Genomic DNA, 25,018 nt, shown 5'->3' with positions numbered 1-25,018 from the left:
TTAGCTGTCAAAGGTAATCTGTAGTATGTAGACAGGGCAGAGTTAATGCATTTTCTTGGCTTTATAATTATGAGTGAACTCAAGGACCTTAGTGTTTCTGAGTCAATACAGCAATTAAAGATATTTTTTCTCATAGCTTTTAAAAGTATAAAAAATATTTTCATATCTACAATTAATTTTGTTTGTTGCTTACCCCAGGCATACCTGATGAGGCCATCCATAATTTTTTTTGATGAAATAGATGGCTTGGCCCCAGTCCGCTCCAGTAGACAAGACCAAATTCACAGGTGAGGCTAGCATATTACTTCTAGTATATGTAGTATTGGATGCATAAATAATGGAGGTTTTCTTCCAAAGTTGGTGGAGACAGCAGCCATACATGGGTTATCTCAACCAGTAACCAATAGGACTGAGTACTGATTTGACGTCATAGCCTCTGAGGAGTGTCCTCCCGCTTTTTTAGACTCAGTCGATTTTGGAGTGGCTGTGCATATTGCTGTCTCCTCAACTTTGTGACTTAAATTCATCTATTTGGCTATCTAAAATAATTAATTGGTTTTTCTTTTTCAATTAAATAAATTGACAAAAAGGTACCTGCCCTCAGATTGGCATTGGAAGGCAGGATCCATCACGTTTTGGTGTTAGTTCCTCTCTGGGGCTCAGGCTTCCAGATCAGACCTTGGAATCTGCACAGAGGTGGTCACAAGAGCTTCCTCTGGGGTTTCTAGTCTCCTAGCTCTCATCTGCGGTGGCAGACAATCCCACAGGCTCAGCTCGCCCTCTAGCTGCCTGGCACCGGCCGTTGGAAGCCCCCGCCCTTGCGCAGATTTACCGGCAGCTTCAGTCGCTGCCTCAGAGACCGCCGTTGCCTCCGCTGATGCCAACCGCCTCTTTTGCCGCCATGAAAACCACCACCGATAAAGCTGCTGCTGCCATGAAAGCTGTTGCCAGCGTTGCCGTTGCTGCTAGTGCCACAGCAGCCACCGTCACCTCCGCTGCGTTTCTACAGAACTCCCATCGCCTTCACTGGAACTGTGGTCTCCACAGCCTCATGGAGCTCGGCTCATAGGCTTCTGAACCTCAGCGGCCATTTTGTTTTGGCACAAAGCCTTCCGGTGGCCATTTTGAATTGGGATTTCTCTTCCACGAAGGTTGTGAGTATTGGTTATGGCTTCCACTCCCACCCAAGACCCACAGACTCCTCAAACTTCTCAAGCCCCGAGTCCTTCAGCGGGATCTCCCAGGGCCAGGGTGAATAAGCACAGGCCAGTTCCTGAGGCTTTACCTACGGAGCCCTCCTCAAAAGCCCCCAGGAAGGCCCAGTTGTAGGCCCGCAGATGAACACCCCCTTGGAAGAGGTTGGCAGAGGCCTGCAAGTGCCCCCCAGGAAGGCCAAGGACAAAACCAAACATGCAGAACCCCATCCATTCCAGGCCCAAAGGCCTGTGGAAGCTAGCCCTCCTCCCGAGTTATCATCGGACTCAGAGGATGACCTATCGCCTACAGCCTCCATTATTCAACCTGAGGAGGCCAGGTGCACAGATGAACAAATCTGCAGTGGAGAGGAGTCTGAGGGTGACAGGAGTCTCACTCCAGAGGGGGAAATTTAGTCCCAGGGGATGTATCTCCTTCATTTAGGCCACAGCCTTACACCCCTGATATGGCTACTATCATCTCCCATGCCATTGAACGGGGCATAGCAGCGGGTCTTAAATATAGGTCTTCTACCCATTCTACTCCACGCAAGTCGTCGTCTTCTTTGAATTCCAGGCGTAGAAATGGCGACCTCTCGGCCTCTTCATCACATGACTGCCTGGAACCTCCACCCAACCATCGGTTTTTAGAGAGGAAGAACGCGCTGCGTGTGATTCGGATCTCTTGGAGGACGAGGGTCTCCCTCCAGATCCACCTACATTTGTTGGCCTCTTTAAACCAGCTATCTTTCGGTTTCTTCTCTTTAAGGCGAAAAAGATAGCGGGAATTCCTGCCCCCAAGACTTCTCAGGCAACGGAAGTGGACAAGATGGACACCACTGATCCCATGTTCATCCAACCCAAGGTGGAGAAAGAGGTGATTCCATCGCCCAGACTGTTCATCGACGTCGTCCAAAACCAGTGGGTCTCCCCAGGTACAGGTTCTCTCCCCAACACCTTGGACAAGCGTCTATACAACATGGGGCCGGAGCTCTCCAAGGCAAAAGAGGTACCATCTCTCTCTGGATTGGCCTGAACCTCTCTCCTTGCACCCACATGTTCGTCGATTCCCCAGCGATGCTTCCAACCTCAGCCCTCCTGTAATCCATAGATTCCCCACGTGGAATCTCGCCAAGGTCCTTGACTTCTTCACTGAACTGCCATTCGAACCCTTGAGGTCAGCCTCATTGCAACACCTCACACTGAAGACAGACTTTCTAGTTTCTGTCACATCGGCAAGGAGGGTCTCGGAATTGCGGTGCTGTCCATCAGATCGGATCTGTGTGTCTTCCACCCGAACCGAGAGGTCCTTCAGCTTTACCTTTGTCCCTAAAGGGCCTTTCATTGAGCTCAAGATCTGACTATTCCCAACTTTTGCCCCAATCCAACACACAGGCTTGAACATAAGTGGCACATCCTGGATGTGCGTCGTGCCCTCAAGATCCATATCACTAAGACGGCCGAATTCAGACGTACTGAGGCCCTTTTCATCTCTCTCCATTCCACCAACAAGGGACTTAATGCGTCCTCTTGATGATAGGGCGCTGGATCAGGTCAGCCATCTCACGGGCCTATCAAGCTCGTCATCTCACGCCACCATCCAACATCACAGCACATTCTATGTGCAGTGCGACAACTTCTACACAAGCCTGGGTAGAGGAAATCTGCAGGCGGTCACATGGACTACTCCGACCCCTTTTATTCGCCACTACAGGGTGGATAGATATGCTTCAGCTGATGCGGTTTTCGGAAGGCGGGTGCTTCAACAAGTACTTCCCTCCTCAAACTCCTAGGCCATCGCAATCCCTCCTGTGGACAAACCAAGCTGTGGTATGCCCCATGCCTGGCTGCTGTCTCCACCAACTTTGGAGAATGGGGCGTTGGTTGCTTACCTGATATGCACCTTCTCTGGGCAGATGGAGACAGCAGCCATCCCCACCCTTTTTTCTCTCTGCGGGCCTAGTTCGCAGAGGGGCAGTAGTGAGGAAATCTGGAGGAATGAGTTTTTGAGAGCAATCTTTGGGGCACAAGGAAGCGGGAGGACACTCTTCAGAGGCTGTGACGTCAAATCAGTAGACTCAGTCCTATTGGTTACTGGCTGAGTTAATCCAAGCATGGCTGCTGTCTGCACCTACCCAGAGAAGAGGGGTATCAGGTAAGCAACCAACGCCCCATTCTCACCATTCAGTCAGAACTGAAAAAGCTTCTTGGGTGAGAAGTGAAATGTTTTCAAGGAAAACAAACCAAGAAAGCCCAGTTGCCATTTTGAAAAGCATCTTTGGGACAATTAGAGATCTAGTTTATCAAATGCTTGTGCCACTCAGCCTAACTCTGTTCCTTTTGCCTTCCTTATTCCATTAATCCAGTGACTGTAACATTTGACCTTTCTTAGATGCTGAATATGACTTAGTTGGTTCTTGCCATATAAAAATGAGTCATTTTAATTTGTGCAATGAAAATAGGGCTACTTTACTGAGTCTGAGACAAAAAGGACATGGATGAGAATAAACATTAATTACCTACTTGGAGATAGATTGAGAGACTGGATATTTCAAGAAAAGGATAGGCCTTTTTCAAACTTCCTCTTCTCCTTTCAGATTATTATTTAACAAAGAAAATCTTCATGATAATTAGATGGTATTCTAGCTTTTTAATAGCATCACAATCAAAACATTTATGTTATCCAGGTTAATTCTAAATGAAAATATTGAAGAAGCAATTGAAGGGAAGGGAAGCTTTTCTTTTTTACCTCTGTCCCAGACTTATTGTTCTGTAAGTCTAACATTAACATTCAGACTAAAGTTATTGAATGGATCAGGACATTAACTATGGCTCTCAGCCAGAATCTTAAACTCTACACCATGCACTAGAGCTTATTCTAGATTTTACATTTTCTTAGAATTGAGTTGGCTCTGAGAGTGAAGTTGGCATCAGATGGCATCTGATGATGAAAGACTTCCTTAGTGCAACATTTGGTAGCTACTGTATGACACTAAGTGAATGAAATTTGCAGACTGTCAGTTTTAACTTAAAATACAGATTTTAACCTTTAAATTTTAAATAAGACCATCTATCTTAGTGTGCCCAAATACTAATATTGAAAATAGGAGATCTCCTAAAAATGTAGCTTGATTTCAAAATTCCATTTATCTAGCCCATAGAAGTGATCTATCACTTGCATCACACCCAGACTAAAAATACTTCCTTAAGAGTTTGTCAAGAGTTTTCAAGTTGATTAATGATTTTAGATATTTAAGATTTTTTTAAAGGTTTTAATTCATGCACTCACATTAATTTAAGTGCCTTGGAAATAGAAAGGTGGGCCACAAACTGGAACCAATTCATGAATTAATGAACGTCTAAATAAGTAGGATTAATTATTTTTTCGGCAAAAGGAGCTGTGGTGGCTCATTGGTTAAAGATGCTGAGCTTGTCAACTGGAGTCGAGGTTTGAGACCCGAGTGTTACACAATGGGGTGAGCTATCATTACTTTTCCCCAGCTCCTTCCCACCTAGCAGTTCGAAAGCATGCAAATGAGAGTAGATTAATAGGTGCCACTTCAATGAGAAGGTAACATCATTCTGTGCTTCTCGGCATACAGTTATGCTGACCACATGACCACGGAGGTGTCTTTGGACAATGCAGGCTCCCTCGGTTAAGAAACAGAGATGAGCACTGCCCCCTTGGGTCGGACATGACTGGACAGGGGAAACCTTTACCTTATGTTTTGGCAATATATACTTGTCACTTCAGTATTGTTTGTTTAAAGTTAAGTTTGAAATGCTGCACGTATCTATTAATGCTTTGCCCTAAACAAAATTATGTTGAAATATGTTTTAGCTCTATTGTGTCTACATTACTTGCACTCATGGATGGATTGGACAACAGAGGTGAAATAGTTGTCATTGGTGCTACAAACAGACTTGATTCTATAGATCCAGCACTCAGGAGACCAGGTCGCTTTGACAGGGAATTTCTTTTTAGCTTGCCTGATCAAAAGGTAGGCATATAAAATGCTATCTTTATATGTCTTATATTTTTTGTGCTTTTATATTCCAAGCCAATTTTTGAAATGATAACTTCAAAGTCTCGGATAATGCTATTACATGTAGAAAATTTTGACAGTTAAATCATATCAGTCCCAATGTAAGATATTAGACATGTGATGGCGAACATAGGTGGCACACGGAGCCATATCTGAGGGCACGTGAGGCGTTGCTTTATGTCAGCTCCAGTGCGCATGAACGCTCTGGCCATTGGATTTTTGGCCTTCTGGAGGGCGGGGGGAGGCTGTTTTCACGCTCCCCAGGCTTCAGGAAAGCCTCCGGAGCCTGTAGATGGTGAAAAACGGGCCCTCCCCAGGCTCCGGAGGCTTTCCTAAAGCCTGGGGAGGGCAAAAAATGGCCCAACAGGCCTATCGGACTTCTGGAGGCTTTAGTGAGGCCTGTGCACATGTGCGGGGTGGAGCGCAGGGGTGTGTGTGCATGTATGTGCGGAAAGGGAGGGCATTTTATTATGGGTGTGGGCACGCGTGCGCGCCCTTTTGGAACCCAAGCAGAAAAACGTTCACCATCACTGTTATTATACCCTTCCGCATTCTCAGTGGAATTGTCAGCTTTTGCTGAAACCTGGTATAATGCACTTCATTCCAATATGAGCTTATTATTGAACTTATTCAAAACAATCATTTCCAACAAGCTCATTGATTATGAGCATACTGTTTACCAACAGAAATATTGCTGCATAGCTCACAACATCAATTTTTATATTAGCATATGTTTATTGAAATGTTCCGTTGAATCATTACAGTTATATTTATTAGACTGGCAATGCTATATTTATAATATTTATATAGAGAAGTAAATAATTAAAAAAGAATAATGCATACTACTTTAGTTGCTTTTAGAATAAAATATATTGGGGTCAGTTTTTATATTTCTAATCTAAACATTCCAATAGTAATCTTTATTAGGATACTTATTTGGTTCAATAAATTTTCTATATTAAATGATTTGGGGGAAATATATTAAAGAGAAGATGATGAACTATTTGTATGACTGATGTATTTGATATAGTTTTGTGATGAAATTCTTAAAATCTCTTTATTTCTCTGTTAGGCAAGAAAGCACATTCTACAAATTCATACCAGGGACTGGAATCCAAAATTGTCCAATCATTTTTTAGGAGAACTAGCTGAAAAATGTGTTGGTGAGTGGTATCTTATTACTTCTGCTTTCTATATTTTCATTCTTGAAAGAACATTCAAGAATGTTTGAAGCTTTCTGATTAAATTTCTAATTGTGATTAATTTTTCCATTTTATATTTGAAGTTTCATGTTAATTCATGTCAGAAAATGCAAATATTTATTTTCATGCCGCTTGCCAAAGTTTCCTGTCATTACTTCAAATCTTAACATATTTTGAAAAATCTTGGCATGATCCATGTATTTTTATGCAAAACAACTCCAAAATTAATATAATAAAGTTTTATAAGGAAAAATTAATATCAGCCATGATTATTTCACAAATAAAATTGGGATAACTGCTTGCCTTCCTACAACATTTTTAATGATATGGTTTGCACTAAGAAAACATCTACGTTAATAATCCTCCAAATTCTAAAGTATAATTCGCATAAGTGAATAACTGGCACAGGATACGATTTTCTGTCTCTTGAGTTGGGCACTTATACATACCTAAAACATATTATGGAACACCAGACAAGATGTACTGCATAGTAGATTTGCTGAACAAAATAAAAAAAAGCTTACTACACTAGCAACTGTTGTAGTTGTTTCTTACTAAAGACAGAGCATCAGTGTAAGAGTGCTAAGAGACATACTTTAGTATTGCAAATACATCACTAAAAAAACACAGTCTCTTCAAAACAATGCTCATCTTCTGTCACTCTTGTGTTAGTCTTCAATTTTTGAAAAACGACGGCCTCAAATCATTCAACTCTCCAACAGAACAGTAACATTTTAAACTGAGCATCGTCCATTCAGACAGCTACTGTACACATCCGAATTATCCTCTTCATCCACAGGAACATCTATCTCCGAAGCAGCATTCTTCCACTTTTGATCTGCCAAGACCCCAACATCTCCTGGTGAGAAGAAAGCAATTATCCAACAAATGACAAATTAAGCCTTTTGTCTGGTGTAAGAAAGCATGTGCCAAATCCATTTCATGTAGATTCTTTTAGTGACTCTACAACAACCATTTAGCAGATAGAAAATACAAGTTGGGTCCTTCATTGGCCAATATTCCAGTTTGAAAAGTGATATTTTATGAATGTGAAAACTCTCTTACAGATCTTATAAAAATATGCCATATAATGAGGTATGATTGCTTAGATTTACAGGAAAATCTACTAAATCTAAAATAGAGAAAATCCCAGAGTTTTTGTTCTGAATTTCCCACTGAAGATAGATTTATATTTTTAAATCTCACAAACATTGTGCAAGTCTAATAACATAACATTTTTTTTATCATTTACAAAGATGAGTCATTTTTTGTTTTACAAGCTTGTAATACATAGTCTGTTTGGCATTTTAAAAAATTATGTGCAACTTTTAGACTCACAGGACGACAGTTTGGCGGTTCAATTCCCTACCGCCACATAACAGAGTGAGCTCCCATTACTTGTCCTAACTTCTGCCAACCTAGCAGTTCGAAAGCATGCAAAAATGCAAGTAGAAAAATAGGAACCACCTTTGGTTGGAAAGTAGCAGTGTTCTGTGTGCCTTCGGCATTTAGTCATGCTGGCCACATGACCATGGAGACATCTTTGGACAGCGTTGGCTCTTTGGCTTTGAAATGGAGATGAGCACCGCCCCTAGAGTCAGGGACTAGCATATATGTGCGAGGGAAACATGACTCACATGTTTACTTAGTATTTTATTTGATGCCATTGATAAACACTTTTTATTATTCACCCCTTGTGGAGAATTCTAGGGAGAAAAGTTTGCTTGCTTTTGATATTGCCACTAAGAAAGATTTGGATCAGAAAGAAGAAAAGGCTGCATTTTGCAGAAGTAATATGCTTAATATTCATAGATTTCACTCAATGATTTGTGCTTAATTTAAACATTTTAATGTTTTATTTTTATCTTAGAACCTGCATACAAATCCTACTGCATGGCTTCTTAAGGCTGAAATTATTTTGTAAGGAAAATTAAAATTTTAATAGACTTTATACTTGTATGGGGCCTTAAGAAATCCTGGATACAAACCTGCGTGAAATAGCTATATAATGCCACGTGGCTAGGAAAGGCATAAAAACAATGCAAGCATACTTCATTGGGTCATCTTTTGAAAAAGGGACCCAGAATGCATTATTAAAGTAGGTGGTGAGCTACCTGTGTCTTACACCATTCGGGTCTTAGGAAACCACAATTTGAAACACTGCAGAAATTTTTTCCTGCAGTTTGAATGGCTTAAATGGAAATGTAACATTTTCTAAGTTTCTAGACAATTTGAAAAAAAAAAATAGATATAGAAGTAGTTGATAAGATCAGGATGATAATGATAGAAAGTTATAAAATAAAAGTCACATGTTTCCAGCTCTTGAAAAATTGAGAATTTTTAATCCATACTTTACATGCTAACAGAACCCCCTGATTGCATCAAATTGTACTTAATAGGTAATTTATAAACATTTACTTGCATACGCATGAGGACTCTTCAGTCAAAATTCTCTTCCAATCTGCGGTTATTTTATGGTATCTATCAAATATATTTGATATGTGCTGATATCCCATATACTTTTTTGTGATAAACAGGTTAAGGCAATGTTAAAACCTGCTCTTAAAAATGGGGGTGTCCATTCTTCAGGCAATTTAGTTGTTCCAGTTTGCAATTGCTTCTGTAATGTATAGTTTGTGGCATGAACTAAAATTCAAGACTTTTCCTTCACTTCCATTTCCATCTGGTAACAAATCTCATTGTTTTTGTCACTTAAATTTACTTTATTTATTCCACTTTACAAGAACACTTGTTTTTTCTATAACTTCATTATATTTATTTATATTAATTCCACATCTTAACATGATATATCTTAGTTTATGTGAGCTAAGCCTTCAATCTTTCGACAACCTGATTTTCTTTGTCCACTCTTGCAATCTAAATATATATTATGAATGAAAATAATGTATTAAATAGGGTACAAGGCTGAATTATAGAAGGTTTTTGGCAACTGAATTTTATTTACTTGGGGATTTAAAACTTTCCATGTGGATTATTTCCCTCAATCTTTAACTACATCACCTTCTGTTTAACTCATTGCTTGCTGTTACACATTCTGTAGTCTGTGATTAAAAAAATAATTTTTGAGAAACTGCCTCATTAGAGAGATTATTAAAATTCAAAAACCTCTCTGGAATTTCAGCTCCCTGGCAAGTTCTTTACCAAGCAGAGGTCATCAGATGAACGTGAAGTTAGATTATGTTACTTCATATTAGTATCCCTTCTCTATATCTTATATATATATATACTCTAAGGCATCTTGTGACTGTGACAACAGTCCAACATCCAATGTTATTTAGGATGCTTGTCCTCCCATAAAGCTTGGATAATTCTCATTTTACTCCCACTTTAAGATTAACTTTTCTGAATTGTGGTTTCATTTTTTGAACTGAGTGCATCAAGCTATATTAGTTTCAACTTCAATTTCTGCACTGTTTTACTTCATGCAAATTTTTTAAGCTGCATTCTTTTTAAATACTGAATCAAAATAACTGTAAAGATCATCTTCCAAAATACAATTTGGTAAATGCAAAACATGCTATGGCTCTCATGTCAATCTCTTGCATGCCAGTTCTTTCCTGAAATCATACTTCATTTAATACTCTTTAACATTACATATCTTTTTACATGTGGAATTCTTTTCTATTTATTTCTCCCATCTTTTTTCAAAATACGAGTTTCCACATTGCATAAATGCATTATTATTTGCTTTATATGCCACTTTTAATACAGACAAAACATACAAGATATTTTACTGTTGAACAGTGTACACAGATGGAAAAATAAAACTAAACACAGTATAAAAATATAAAAAATAATTAAAACTTAAAATTTAAAATTGTGTGTGTGTGTGTGTATTAGGCGGATTGTAAGAAAGAAATTCTCCTATAATCTATAATCGTACTATTGAGAACATTATCCTGAAGTTTCTTCTTTCTGATTGTTACAAGACGGAAAGAGTAAATCAAAGAATATCACACTATACTGGGCTTTATTTGTTCTTTAAAATCAACTATGCTATGAGCAGGCTTGAGTTTTATTTTTAACCATGTATATATTGGTTCATTAAAAAGCTCACAGCTCCTACCTGAGGAACAGATGGCAGCATGAAAGAAAGAGCAAGAATTATGGTCTCAAAAATATATCACATATTCTACACTTTTACATGATTGAGTTGCAACTTTAATTATATAGGTGTTTTGTAGTTTTGTAGTTTTGTAATGATTACTTCACTTTAATATTCTTTTTTCAAACAATTGTAGCAATATTTTCCAATATTAATTAACTATCCTCGTGTACTATTTCTGACACTTTGGCAGTTTATTGATCTGTATTATAACGAGGGTAGCAACTATGTTGCATCAAACTTCAATTGGTAATGTTTCTAGGATGATATTGCTCTGGAATTTTGGCATTCCAGAAGTTCTTCAAAACCTAGTTATGTCATCATTGCTGAGCTGGCTATTCTTATTCTCTCTTTATCTAGGTTTGTCTATTGGTTTTTATAATATTTATCTTTTAATATTGATGCTTATATTTTTGTATTGATTGTTTCTTTACATGCATTGTTTTATCATATTGTTGTATGTCTCCCAGAGTCATTTTTGTGAGATGGACAGCTATATATATTTGATTAATGAATAAATAACTAAATAATCAGGAGCCTCTCACAGGAGTTTTGAATTAAATTATTTTCAAACTCCACTAGATAACCAATGACAAAGAATAATTAGAATGAGGTCAACATTCTGGAAGGGGAAGGGTGCCTATTTCTGCTTTCCACTATAGAGTCAGGTAAATAACTTTATTGCTTTTCATGATAAACTAGTGTATTATGCCTAGTAATCTGTAGTTCCAGCCCAGAGTTTGAACATTGTGTCATTTGAGTTTTAATTAGAGAGTTTATTCATCCAGAAACATCCTATTTTAGCAGCCTCCAGGGGCACTACACAGACACAGAATATTGCCAATGGATGGTCAGATAAGCAAGTGATATGAGAGTGGCTGACAATAGCTACCTTTTATTTGTCTAAAATGTTTCAAAGGGGAGTTTTATTATTTAGATAGTTTAATTAACACCTAGTACTAAAAAGTACTTATAGCCACTAAGATACCAATTGTCAGTAAAGAGGAATGGTAAAATATGCACTGAGACATAAAATGATTGCAGCCAAATTATATAAATTTTAAGTGATGCATATTTCACTGTACAAATATCTGATTTTTGTTTGAAAGCTTGCACTTACTTTGTTGAGCAGTGTAATTATTTGAGAGTTGCCTAAAAGAATGCAATTTGTTCCAAAATGAAAGTGAATAGGACTTAATTTTAGATTGGATCTCCTGATAATTAAATTGAGAAAATGAGCCATAAGCTAATTAAAAAAATCTACGGAGAGCTAGAATTGAGGCTAATAAGGCAAAGAAATTAGATTTTTTTGTGGCATTTATTGATAGCAAATACTATGAAAGAACATGGATTATGAAATGGGGATTTTTCTCCGTTTACACTGGAATATTGCTCAGAAAAATCCCAGTTTTTGCCGCTCAGCCAGTGGAAATAAAATTGAGTTAGGTTTAAAAACCACTTAATTTTGTTCAAACCTCCTTAGAAAAATGGAAAATAATCTTGCAAGGTCCGCCAGCCCAAATTATATAGCAATCTAAACATTTTTGTGAAGGCTTGCAGGACCACATTAACTGTAGCTGTTCTAAGAATGATCTGTGAAACTTGCACTTTAGCAGTGAGGTTGCTCCTTGATCTTCGGAGAGGATGATCATTAAATAGTTACCATGGAAGCAGAGGGAAAAGAACTCATCACCTTGTTTAGTTACTGAACTTTCAGTGTAGAAAATAGAAATTCTTCCCTATGAGCCCAAAGCAAAGATTCTTCTTTTTAATTAAATCAGGGTAGATGTCATTGTCACTTTCTTGAAATCTCCCTCTCCCTCCCCCCCTCTCTCTATTACACACACACACAGAGAGACACACACACACACACGACAAAATTTATAAATTCTACTTTCTTGCCTGATCTGGTTCTCATTTCCCAAAAGACATTTTTGTGTAGGAAGGGAATCCATTTTGTCATGGTTACTGCTTTATTACCTAGCTAGTTTGGGTGCAATTCCACTCATGTATGTATAGACCACCATTAATATTAATTTGTATGTGTATATTTTCACCTTTTTTCAATAGGTTCCTAGATTTTCTCTTACAGGTTTCTTCACATGAATTCTTGAGTATTCTTTGTTTAATAAGATAATGTCAATATTTATTTTCTTAGATCATCTAAGTTACACTCACTGCTCAGTGCAGTATGAATCCAGTAGAATATTGCTGCTCACATTCAGCTTTGTGGACATGCTTGACATGCACAAAATATCGATACTGCTTAATAGAACCACTGTATGTTTTATTTTATGCCTTAGGATACTGTGGTGCTGACATAAAAGCACTTTGTACTGAAGCTGCCTTGATTGCCCTGCGACGGCGCTATCCTCAGATCTATGTGAGCAGTCAAAAATTGCAGCTTGATGTTTCTTCAATAGTTCTCAGTGCACAAGACTTCTATCATGCAATGCAGAATATTGTGCCTGCTTCTCAACGTGCTGTAACATCATCAGGGCATGCTTTATCTCCCATCATAAGGCCATTGTTGGAAAGAACCTTCAACGAAATGCTGGCTGTTTTACATAAAGTATTTCCTCATGCTGAATTCAGCCAGGGTGACAAAAGAGAAGGTATTTCTATGTTTTTAATCCATTTTATGGCAACCCCTGAGTTTCTGTAGAAACCTAAGATTGATTTTTTAAAATGATAGAGCGGTGAATGGCAATAAATGATAGAGAAGTGAATGGCAATAAAGTATAAAATAAAAACAAGTTGATGGCAGAAAAAAAATGGGAATATATGAAATAATTTGAGAGTTCTTTGCTCTCTGAATTTAGGGAGGATGACTTTGGGGAAGACATTCAGAAAGCATTATGAAAACAAAAAGTTCAGAAACTTGCCTTGAGTTCTGAGAAAAAAGAAAGTACAGGTAATCCCCAGTTAATGACCACTCATTCAGAAACCATTTGAAATTACAATGACATTGAACAAATGGTGGTTATGATTGGTCCTTGAAATTCCCGCTAGGTGGCGCTGCTTCTCTGTTGTAGCACTGTTGCCTTAGAATACTCACTGAAAATTACTTTGGCTGACATTTGTAAGACTTTTTTTTAAAAAAAATCACTAATAACCAAATTGACCCAGACTCAATAGACACAAAACACTGGAAATTGATTGGGTTTTTGTATTTTCCTTCCATGGATGGAAAGAGATTTTTATTTTACAAAAGGAACGCTTACAAATGAAACAGGAACATTGTAAATTATCAATTCCTTTGACTAGTGCAGAAATGAATCTTAGTAATAAAATGATTTTCTATTTTAACTGTTCTTTGTAAGCTGTTTATCTACATTATTTTCTTCCAAGTCCAAGCTCACTATATTTTCATAGCTTTCTATTCTATATTCCCTATATATTTGTTTGTGACCGACTTCCATGTTTCTGTTGTCTTATTCCCAGTGTATCTTTGCAGAATTGCTCAAGACCATTCTGAGATATTTTCTTCTATAGAGTTCAATCTGTCTTTTTAGTTTCTTTTTGCTGTTTCTGTTCTGTCAAAGTTTTTACTTTTTTTTAATCTTTGCTTACTATTTTTAAAAACCTTTGTTTTCTTGTTTCTGACCCGCCTTCTTGATTCCCCCCTTCTAAGTCTTTATTCCATCTGAACGCTTGAAGACCTTTTGCCTCATAACAGTTCTGAGGGAAGGAATCATCTGCCCCCCCCCTAGTTTTCTTCAGCCTCCTTTTTGTAGCCTCTTCTCATCTTTTAGTTTGCCTCTTTATGTTGATTCGCAACCTCTTCCTAATGAAGCTTGTGTTAGCAAAACTTACTTGCAGCCATCTTGCCTGCCCTCCTGCCCAGTGCTGCAATTTGATTGGCAGTTGTAGTTCTATTGGCAGATAAATCCTCCTGACAATGAGGAAGGGCCAAGAAGAGAAGAACACAACCTCAAGCAGTCTGTCATTCCATATTCCCTCCCTTCCAGCCTTTTGGAAACGATTAAAGACTGACTTATTCTAGAAAACATTTTCATGAGTTTGCTGACTTAATGTATTATACAATATTTATTTCTCTTATTCTTATATATGTCAGAATTTAGATGTTTAAATTTTCATTTTATTATCAGCCACCAAAAGGTGATTGACTGCAATAGCAATAGCAGTTAGACTTATATACCGCTTCATGGGGCTTTCAGCCCTCTCTAAGCGGTTTACAGAGTCAGCATATCGCCCCCCACAGTCTGGGTCCTCATTTTACCCACCTCCGAAGGATGGAAGGCTGAGTCAACCTTGAGCCGGTGAGATTAGAACCGCTGAACTGCAGATAACAGTCAGCTGAAGTGGCCTGCAGTACTGCACCCTAACCACTGTGCAGCAGGACATAAACCCAATAAATAAATAATCAAATACAGACAGTCCTCCGTTTATGACCATAATTGCGCCTGGAAGTCATGCTGGACATTAAATGGGTCCTCGTGATTGCACCCAATTTTATGATTTTTTAAGTTGATTACCCTAGCAATTGTGGTCGTTTTCCACAATTGGTCATTGAGCAAATCCATTGTCCACAATGGGCCTTTTTTGCCAGAAGTAAATGTAGGTATCCAGCAAAAAAAAACAACAACCTTAAATTGCAATCACATGACTGTAGGACACTGCAAATGGCCATAACTCTGGGCTGATTCCCAAGCACCAGTTGTGTGACTATTGGGAGAGAGCGGCCATTGTAACTTCAAATCCTGTTGATATGTAGCCCTATGGAGGCTCATTATGATTTTTAACAGTTGCTAAGCGATCAGTCATAAGTCAAAGACTACCTGTACAGTAATTTAATCAGTTATATATTTCTTGGTTTTAGATGACTCTTATTGATTTTCAGATATTGCTGTCATAGGTCCTCAACAGTTAATGAATAAAGTGAGATAATGGGCAATGAGTATCACTTCTATATAAGAGTGACTCTTAACTTTTATTGGAATATTTTGCTGGAAGAATATCATTCAGAGCTTCTACATTAATGTGATGCAGTGAAAAGTCTTGCAAATGCAAAGTTATAAATCTTTCCTGGCTCAATAAATCACTGGATTTTGTTTAGCCAGACAAATTTTGGTGGGAAAAATATTGTGTAATCTGTTATTACTTATTCTAAACAATGACAGATAAGGCATTGAAATAAAACAACTTCGTGTATACACTTGAATGAAGTTCTAAATATTAGAAAAAATATTTATTTTGGTTTTTTAGATATGAATATTCCGAAATAACTTGTTCTATATTTGTTATTGCTCTCTTCACAGTACAGATTTACTCCAAGCTTATTATGTTTAGCAATGTTTAGACTGGACTTGGCAATTTGACATTCTCAGAAACCCAATAGGTTCCTTAGTTTTCCCCTGGTCTAAGAATGCAGAAATTGCATGACTGACCTTTAAATCTCATTGGGTTGGATTTTCTTTATTATTTTGTCCTTAAGGTCAGAAAATGTTGAGACTACGTAGAACTTATGTTCTGATAATTTTTTGATGAAGACTGTTAGGAGGTTTTTAAGTAGTTGATACAAAATACTTCTTTTTCCTTTACTTTTTATCACTGTCTCTAACCAGAATGATAGCTCCTAAAGGAACTGTGTTGATAGCTGAGAACATCAATTCTATAAAGATCTTCAGATTAAATATTTTAATATGTTGGGGTTGATGTTTTAAATTTTTCTATGTGAAAGGATTGCATATATTAATCTGTATTAGAAGACGATTGTACTTTTAATACTTTTAAGAGGATCAATATTATATTTTGATACAAATTTTATTTTAATTAAACAGGTGCGTCAAATTTAATTTTGGATGATAGTGAAGATGAAAATGTTTCATCGATATTTGAAACAAGTTGCCAGCCAGGATCACCAAAGAAACAATTACCAACTGCTGTACATAAACCTTACCTTCATTATACAATGTAAGTTAATAACTCTGGTACTGTATTCATCAAGAACTAAACAACATATCTCTTGCGGTGCCAAGTAAGCATATTAGTATATTATGTACGGCACTATTTTAATATAAACGTTGAGATGTTTAACCATTTTTTCATATATCAGATCTTGACATTAGGTTTTTATGAACCAAACAGTACAAATAATGATTCTTGATAGCTATTTAATGACTTTGTGGAAAAGTACCTATTTTTCGGAGTATAAAACACACCTTTTTCCCCTCAAAAAAGAGGTTGAAAATCTGGGTGCATCTTATACACTGAATACAGCATTTTTTGCCTCCTGAAACCCGCCCCTTCACCAAAATGGCTGTGCATAGAGCTCCTGGGGACTGGGGAGGGCAGAAATGAGCAAAAAATGGGCCGTTTCTTGCTTAATTATCCCCCCCAACCCCCAGGAGCACTCTATAAGCCTCCTAAAGGCTAACCATGCCCTTTTTTTGGGGACGAAAAACAGGCCGTTTTTTGCCCCCCCCCCCCTTTCTAGGAGCACTTTACAAGTCTCCTAAAGGCTATTCATGCCCTTTTTTAATAAAAAAAAAAAACCCGGGCTGTTTTGGGGAGATTTGCAGAGTGCCAAAACCTTTTTTTTTTAAATTTGCCTCTTCAAAACCTTGGTGCGTCTTATACTCAGAAAAATATGGTATATAAATGTAGTAATTCAATGCATTTATAATAGGAAGAGTTTATGTGTGGTGGAGTAATATGGCCTCACAGTTTGAAGTTAAATATTGTTTTATAAATAACATTGCGGTGGTAAATATTTAAGTGAAATTAAGTAAACCTGGCCTTGCATCATATTTTGTTTATTTTAATATATAGGCTGCACAACTCCATAATGACTCTGGGTAGTATACAATGTACTGTATAAACAATACAAAAAGCAAATGTTTAGAGAATAATAACATGAATTTCTATATGCCAATCATTTCACAAGGGGTCTGCTATTCATTCCAGCCCAAGACATTGAGGGAATAACCAAGTTTTAAGGGCTTGTTTAAATAAGGTCAATGTAATAGACGCACAAACTCTGGGAGAATATTGGTCCAGAATCAGGTGCTATGGCAGAAAAGATGCACTTCCCCCTCAGGTTATACAGTTTAATTGATGGGACCCTGACTATGCCAACTGGGCCAAATAATTTAGGGCGGGCAGGAGCTATGGTTAATGGACAGTCCCCCAGGCCTTATATCATGAAGGGTTTTATAGATAATAATTATCACCTTGATTTGCACCCAAATGCCTGCTTATAACTATTGTTACTCACAAAACAAAGATGTTATATGGACATGCCTTTAATGGCCTGTACTGCTGCCTTCTGGACCAGCTGCACATGCTGAATGGCCTTCAAGGACAGCCCCATGGTAAATTCATTGTTATAGTCTAAACACAAGCATGAAAGATTGTACCTTCTGACAGGATAATTGATACCCTTGATGAATTTGCATAAAGGTTTTCCTGGTCACTGCTGCCATCTAATCCTTGAATAGCAAATGTGAATTCAGGACCCATCAAATTGGGTACCAGTCCCTCCCCCTGACTTTTGGTGAGGTCCATTGTAACTTTGAACATCCCTAAGTGACGTGGTGAAATGAGGACCATTTGGAAACAGGTGGCTGTGTTAGTAGATCTGAAAATCTGACCTGAGAAGAGACCTCAGAAGTTATAGACTCAAACTAGGTCTATCTAGGGAGCCACAGAAGATCTTGCTATTGTCATCTTGAGAGGCTTTGTTCAGTCAGAACCCTATACTAAATCAATCCAAGCAAATTCAAGTGACTATTTGCCAGATGCCTAGAATATTTTTCATTGTAAACCTCTAGATAATCTTGTGGCTTGTCCCTCTCCAGCAACAAACACACTTTTTAAAAGGGATTGTTAGACAGCTCTCTGTAGACACAGTAAGAGGCCTATATGATTTTTGCCCAGTGAAAGGATTTGTGAGGCTGCTGATTTCAGAAGCTGGAGAAACCAAAACGGAAAGGTCCATTTTTAAAAGTGTTTACTTCCTACACTTAATTTCTTACTTGTGCTTTTTATATAACATTCTAAACACACACACACCCCGAATGGGAGGCATTGTGACACTGAGACTTGTTGAGACTCCCAATTCTCTGACAGAAAAAAAAAATCTGCAGAGGTTTTCTTGAGAACAGATGGAAACAATTATATTCTTCCCTTCCAGTGGAAAAATATAATAGGATAGTTTTTTTATCCATAGATGGATCATGGCTCTGGTCCAGGCTTCTTTTCAGAATACAAACAACAAACAAAACAGTGCAGCAGGTTTTGGGGAATCAATGGAAGCAATTTAGGGGGTGGAAAGGCACAGGTTCCATGCAGGTCAAGGGTTACATTTTCTTATTTTGCTATATACATATTTACTCAGAATAGTTTTATTGCAATCATAATAAAACTAATAAAATATCGGGAGATTTATGATAAGGATAGTGATATTTTGTAATTGTTTTAAAAATCAGTAGCATGCTTAAAGTCTTTAATATCACTTCTCTGGTAAATATGCTGCTTTTCATCTGTAATATGAAAGTTTAATTCAAGTTTTGATTCTGTAAAAACTTTGTAGTGTTTTAAGGAAATCTTTAAGGGTAATTTTTCTAGGAGAACAACATGATTGTCAATTTCACTAGGCAGAAAGCAAAGTGAAGTGGGCATTACAGAACATCTTCCAGAACACCCAGAAGAGCTTTGTAAGAGACACGGTTGTTTTAATGATTCGAAGAAGTGTAATTTTTTGTGTTGGGTTGTGTGTTGTGAAACTCTCTTAATATTTAGTACATCCCTTTAATATAAGCAAAAAGACAATTACAATAAACCTCATACTAAGAAAATGTATCAGAAAATGTATAGGTTATTTAAATTGTTATGTATGTGTGTTAGAACTGAATTAGTTTGTTTTTGTTCACTATCATAATTACAGCTTGTCGTTGCCTAAATGACTTTCCAGTTTAAAACAGAATAAGGTATAATGTAAAATAATATAAAATAATTCAGGGTTATGCCTCAATAGTTTTTATTGTGATTGTTGTATTGCCTGGAGCAGAAAGGCTATAGTACAGCTGCAACAAGTCTTTTATGAGGAATTAGTCATTTTGCTTTTTTGCTTATATAGCACAATTCACATTAATCTCTTTGTGTGTAAATTGAAAACACAATATTTTGAGACTATCAAAGTATTGATAAATGGTTAGACAATGAAAATGTAGTAAGATGAAATATTTCAGGCTATTCACATTCTGCTAACGTAGTAAAAATATAGGTTATGATAAGTGCTTTGTAGATCTGAACAAAATATTATTTTTGTTGCAGGTCAGCTTATCACCAGCCCACATCTTACAGGCCAAGATTACTGCTTTCCGGAGAAAGGGATTCAGGTCAGACTTCACACCTTGCTCCAGCTTTATTACATTCTCTTGAAAAAATTGCTGTACACAGATTAGATCTGCCAGCACTATATTCGGTCAGTGCAAAAACGCCTGAAGAATCATGTGCACAGGTTAGTTTGCATTTATATCACTTTTGATTAATGTAGCACCTATTGAATTTTCAATGTGTATAGAGGCCTTCATTAAATTATAAAAGCTGAATATCTCAGTATTTCTCTGAGGTATTGTGTTGCTAGAAATAGTTAAGGATTCTTCTGTGTTTAGAATCCATATATAAAACAAAGTTTGAAAAAGAGGGGCATAGCCTAGTAAAGAAAGAATCTTCTTTCTGATTATTTTTACTCTGATTTGGCAGTTGGATAGCTTTTTATGCTTATATTGTTTTTGGATGACACAGATGAAGCACACAGTCATAGAAGAAATACAGCTACAGGTTATATATGAAAAACAGCAAGTGGAGGAGAGGAATCTGTTTAAATTAGATTAAGATTAATCCTTACAGAATGAACTACTTGCTCTCCTTAGTGAAGCTTGAATTAAGCAAATATGCTTAAGATATGCCACTGAGCAGGATAACAATGGCTGCAGCAACCATTTTAGAAACCAACCCTTTTTTGAAATGTAGATTTAGCAAAATTATTCACCATCAAATTGTGTTTCAGGACAGCATAGAAAATCAGTTCACAGGTGCTTTCATATTTTAAAACAGTTTTTCCTCTCTTCTGGACTTCAGTTTATGCCCAAGCCAGGTATTGGGGTAGTGAACATTTCTTTCAGTTTTATTGCATTGTAGTTTAAAATACTTCATTTTATTTCATATCCCATCCCAATTATAAGAGACACAAAAGCTCCAGAAATGAAATACAGAAAACACATTTAAACAGAGTAGTAGAATTTAACTTAATTTGTTGGAGCCATACCTCTGAGATAAGAGTCTTCCAAAGGATGGGGACCACCACTGGGAAGATCTGTCATCTTGTCTATGTTCTATTTGTGAGGAGGTGGAACTCTCAGGCAGATAGAATATATTGTGTCCCTTTTTATAATGGAGGAACAAGGGAGCAGTATGCAGGGGCAGTATGGGAGAGAGAAATAGTTTATTGTTTGTTAACTTTGTAGGTGAAAATTTAGAATTTCGCAGATCCCATTTGGTATATAGAAAAATAGCTTTTCAATAAGCAATTATGCTTCAAAATTAATATTGGTAGCAATTTTAAATATTAATTTTTATGTATGTAATACATGTATAATATTTAATGTTCAGATGCAAAGCCATTGTTTATAGTAAAAGATTGAGGTTGTATTGTATAGCATTTATTTAACAATTTAATGGAAAAGTTGGGGGAAGAGTTCTGCTAAAGTGAAATATTTGATAAAACTGAATTTGCAAAATGTATGTAATTTATTTCAGTGTACTACTTTAGGTATATGAATTACCTAAAGTAGTACACTGAAATAAATTACATACATTTTGCAAATTCAGTCTAGATTGGTTTGCGAAACAGTATTCTTTTGCGCTGTAAACTTTTGCAAGTAAAATCAAAATTTGTTAAATGGGGGCCTATAAAATCATGGCTTTACTATACAGTTATCCAAGGACAATTTGAAACCATAAATACATGATTTATGTGACAAACACTCCTATGCATATGTAAACACTTAAAACATCTGTTTGAAATGTTCCATAACCCTATTTCTGCCCGCAGTTGTAAGTATTGGTTGAAAATTTAGCTAATGATAATATTTGTTAATGTTAATATTCTCAACTAGATCTTTCGTGAAGCAAGGAGAACCCTACCAAGTATTGTTTACATGCCTCATATTGGTGATTGGTGGGAAGCTGTCAGTGAAACTGTGAGAGCAACTTTTCTAACTTTGCTGCAAGATATACCATCATTCTCACCAATATTTCTACTTTCTACCTCTGAAACAATGTATAGTGAGTTGCCTGAAGAGGTGAGCATGGAGTGATTTCTTTGTGCTACCAAGCACCACTTAGGTAATCACGAACCAGATCTGAACCATTCTAATTTGTTAATGCAAAACTTTTGTCAGTTTTTGTATATGCGAGGAAAACCTCCACTCCCCACTGTATTATGTGGAGCATCTTTTTATATTTGAGGGAATTTAGCAATTCTGCTGCAATTTGTTAAAAATAGAGGTTGCAATTTGCTAATATGAATTATTAGACAGAGGATTTTTTTTAAAAAAAATTGAGTTATGAGAGGTTGACAATTTTTTTTGAGGGGTGTGTACCCCTGAGACAGTTTTGACTACAATTTTACTGATAAAATTTCAGAAGTGATTTGCCATTGACTTTTTCCTAGCTTTAAGAGAGTGTGACTGGCCTAAGGTCACCCAATTGAGTTTGTGTCCAAAGTGGAACTACAACTCTTAGTTTCCCAGTTTTTAGCCTGGTATCTTAACCACTACACCAAAGTGGCTCTCCACATTTTTGTCTAGATAGTAATTATATTTGCAAATGATCTAAAATGGAAGAAATATCTGGTCTATATGCTCATGCTTCTACATCCTGATTGCTGAAATAACTGGCTTTGCATTAATTGGAAAACATTGTGAACTGTTGATTTTCTTCTACATTACCTTGTTTTGACAATAATTATTGCCAATGAACTCAGTATAACTAGTTAATAATAAATTATTACTTGCCAAGATGACCTATCTAATTCTGCTATATCATATTTAGGAGAAAAGTTTGAATGTTTATTCTGACGATTCATAAAGTAGTAGAGGAAGGGCAGGGAGGGAAGGGGTTATCTTTTTAATTTTTTTAATGTTACATTAAAAAGTTACAAATAAATGTTTAATGTTACAAATAAAAAGCAAAGTCAAACAAAAAGAAGTTGTAAAGATATGAAAAAGCAGCCCAGTTTTAAACATAGCATGGGCCACAAGGAGTAATATTGATCATTCTTTCCATTATGTTCGTAGCAAATTTATAAGCAGAGACTAAATACATGGTCATAGGTCGGAGGGGAGAGAGAGAAAATGTTCTATGATTAGTCAGATTTTCCTAAAAAACTTTAGGAAAAATATTCACCTATTATTGTAGCCATATTCAAATGGTACATGGCTCTAGCCATCTGCACTGTTTTTTAAGTATTTTGTGGGACTCAATATTCTGGGCAATAGATGTTTAAGTTAGTTTTTTTTTTTAGAAAGTAATTTGAGACCAGATACTACTTGATAGACACCATGGAAAAATCCTTTCATAGCATTTAATCAGTAGTATTGAGTTAAAATTTTCATTCTTTGGACCACTAGAATAACTGATGTGGGCCGTTGAGAATTGTGGTCCATCATTCATAGAGAAAGGGCAACAGGTATCCCTACAGGGACTTGAAATATTCCTGACAACATAAATTATGAATTGGCAGACTATTTCAATTTCTCACATATGGATTAATATTCTTCCTCACTGCTGAACCATTAACCATTGGCTATGAAATAGCCAGAATATATTTTCAATACTTCTAATTGCCGCTATTTTCATGTAGGTGAAGTGCATCTTTAAAATTCAGTATGAAGAGGTTTTTTATATTCAAAGACCTAGCAAAGAAGACAGGCACAAATTTTTCCAAGATCTGGTTCTCAACCAGGCATCAATGCCACCTCCAAGGAGAAAACACACAGGTAAATTAATGATTTAGAAAATCTGGAATGTATGTCTTTTCCATTTGAAAATCACATTGTTTGTGTATTTGAACATTAAAAATAACACCAACAGATGATTATACCACAAGGGATTTATGTTTAAATGTAATTTCCTAACTCCTCAGTTTTAGCTTTAAGGTGGAATCAAAGTTCAAGTCCCAGATCTGTTCACAATTAGCAGATAATACACATTGCAGTCTTAAAAAAATTAAGTGACAAAGATTGTGGGGCATGCCAAAATTGAACTGTTCACAATTCCAGGTTTATATTTCCAAGCTGGGTAAATGCAGGTGTAGGATGAAATAGCTAATATAGGTCGCTATAAATGAAGGTGGAATGCTGCCTGTTCAGGCAAAATTCTTACTGAATTATATTGTGATAGAATATTGTGGCGATGATTAACCAGAAGAATATTTTTTCTGGTAGTTCAGTTAAAATATGATCTGCATGAACATTTTACGTAATAGTTCTGAAGGGGGGGGGGAATTCATTGGTGAGGATAATTAGAAATCAAACTATACAATCTGGGATTATTGGGTCATTGTTGAATTTCCTTACGGAAAACTGGTAGTGAGAGTTGGAAACCCTCCCTCTTCCCAGAATATAAGTAAATTACTGCTGCTGGGTGTATGTGTATGTGCGGAGGGGGGGGCGGAGTGAGGGAACACATGAGGGACCAGGAAGCTTTTAGGGAATATTGAAAATTTGGACCACATGACAGTAGCAGCATGGTGGTGTCACTGAAGCAACCGCAGCACAGTGGACAGAAGCTATCTGGCATAGCACTTTAAAAAACTAAATGCAACCATTGGCCTGAAAATTGCCTCCTAATCCCTTAGAAAATGCTTGAGGGGAATTTATAATCTCACAGCATATGGCTCTTAAGCCTGGTCCCAACTCCTTTTGGAATTAAGTGGCACAAATGTGTGTAGTGCATAATCTTTTACAGCAGCCTAGGGAAACGCTGGTCCTCCAATTCTTGAATTTCTGAATTTTTGAATTTCTCAATCCAGCTAACCCCAATCGGCAAGGGCAGTAGTGAAGGAATGCTGGAAACTTGTAGAATATCTGGAGGAGCACAGATTCTCTGTGGTCTATACTCTTCACAATTTCCCTGGTATTCATTAATATAAATGATATATTTATATTATGTAGGAGCCTGAAATGGCTGCCTTCGTTTTTGGTGTCAATACTTCCTTGATTGAAAGATGGATGGATACAATTGCTTATTGTTCTACAATTCCCAGGGGTTCTTCCCAGGTGTGGGTTCTGGCTGCTGTTACTGCTGGTTTGCTCAGGGACGCGCTGTGTGCATTCACGCATATGCAGAACTAAAAAAATGCTTCTGTGCATGCGCAGAAGCAAAAAATAAGATGGTGGCACCTATGGCGCCGCTGAG

The 25,018-nt window shown here is 37.0% G+C and overlaps 1 protein-coding gene across 2 annotated transcripts in view; it reads left to right on the top strand.

The window, feature by feature from the left end:
• The window catches only part of ATAD2B (ATPase family AAA domain containing 2B), a 74,264-nt gene that overhangs the window by 24,725 nt on the left and 24,521 nt on the right, over nucleotides 1-25,018 (top strand). For both annotated transcript variants that reach the window (XM_032212848.1, XM_032212847.1), the window contains exons 13-20: nucleotides 199-287; nucleotides 5,035-5,194; nucleotides 6,312-6,402; nucleotides 12,871-13,182; nucleotides 16,372-16,504; nucleotides 19,868-20,054; nucleotides 21,715-21,900; nucleotides 23,463-23,598. In XM_032212848.1, coding sequence (XP_032068739.1) covers nucleotides 199-287; nucleotides 5,035-5,194; nucleotides 6,312-6,402; nucleotides 12,871-13,182; nucleotides 16,372-16,504; nucleotides 19,868-20,054; nucleotides 21,715-21,900; nucleotides 23,463-23,598 — 1,294 coding nt within the window. The remainder of the gene's footprint in view (nucleotides 1-198; nucleotides 288-5,034; nucleotides 5,195-6,311; nucleotides 6,403-12,870; nucleotides 13,183-16,371; nucleotides 16,505-19,867; nucleotides 20,055-21,714; nucleotides 21,901-23,462; nucleotides 23,599-25,018) is intronic.

Source organism: Thamnophis elegans, chromosome 3 (assembly GCF_009769535.1).
Source record: "Thamnophis elegans isolate rThaEle1 chromosome 3, rThaEle1.pri, whole genome shotgun sequence".
Taxonomy (NCBI): Eukaryota; Metazoa; Chordata; class Lepidosauria; order Squamata; family Colubridae; genus Thamnophis; species Thamnophis elegans.
Note: the sequence above shows the minus strand (reverse complement) of the source record. Positions and strands in the feature narration are given on the sequence as shown.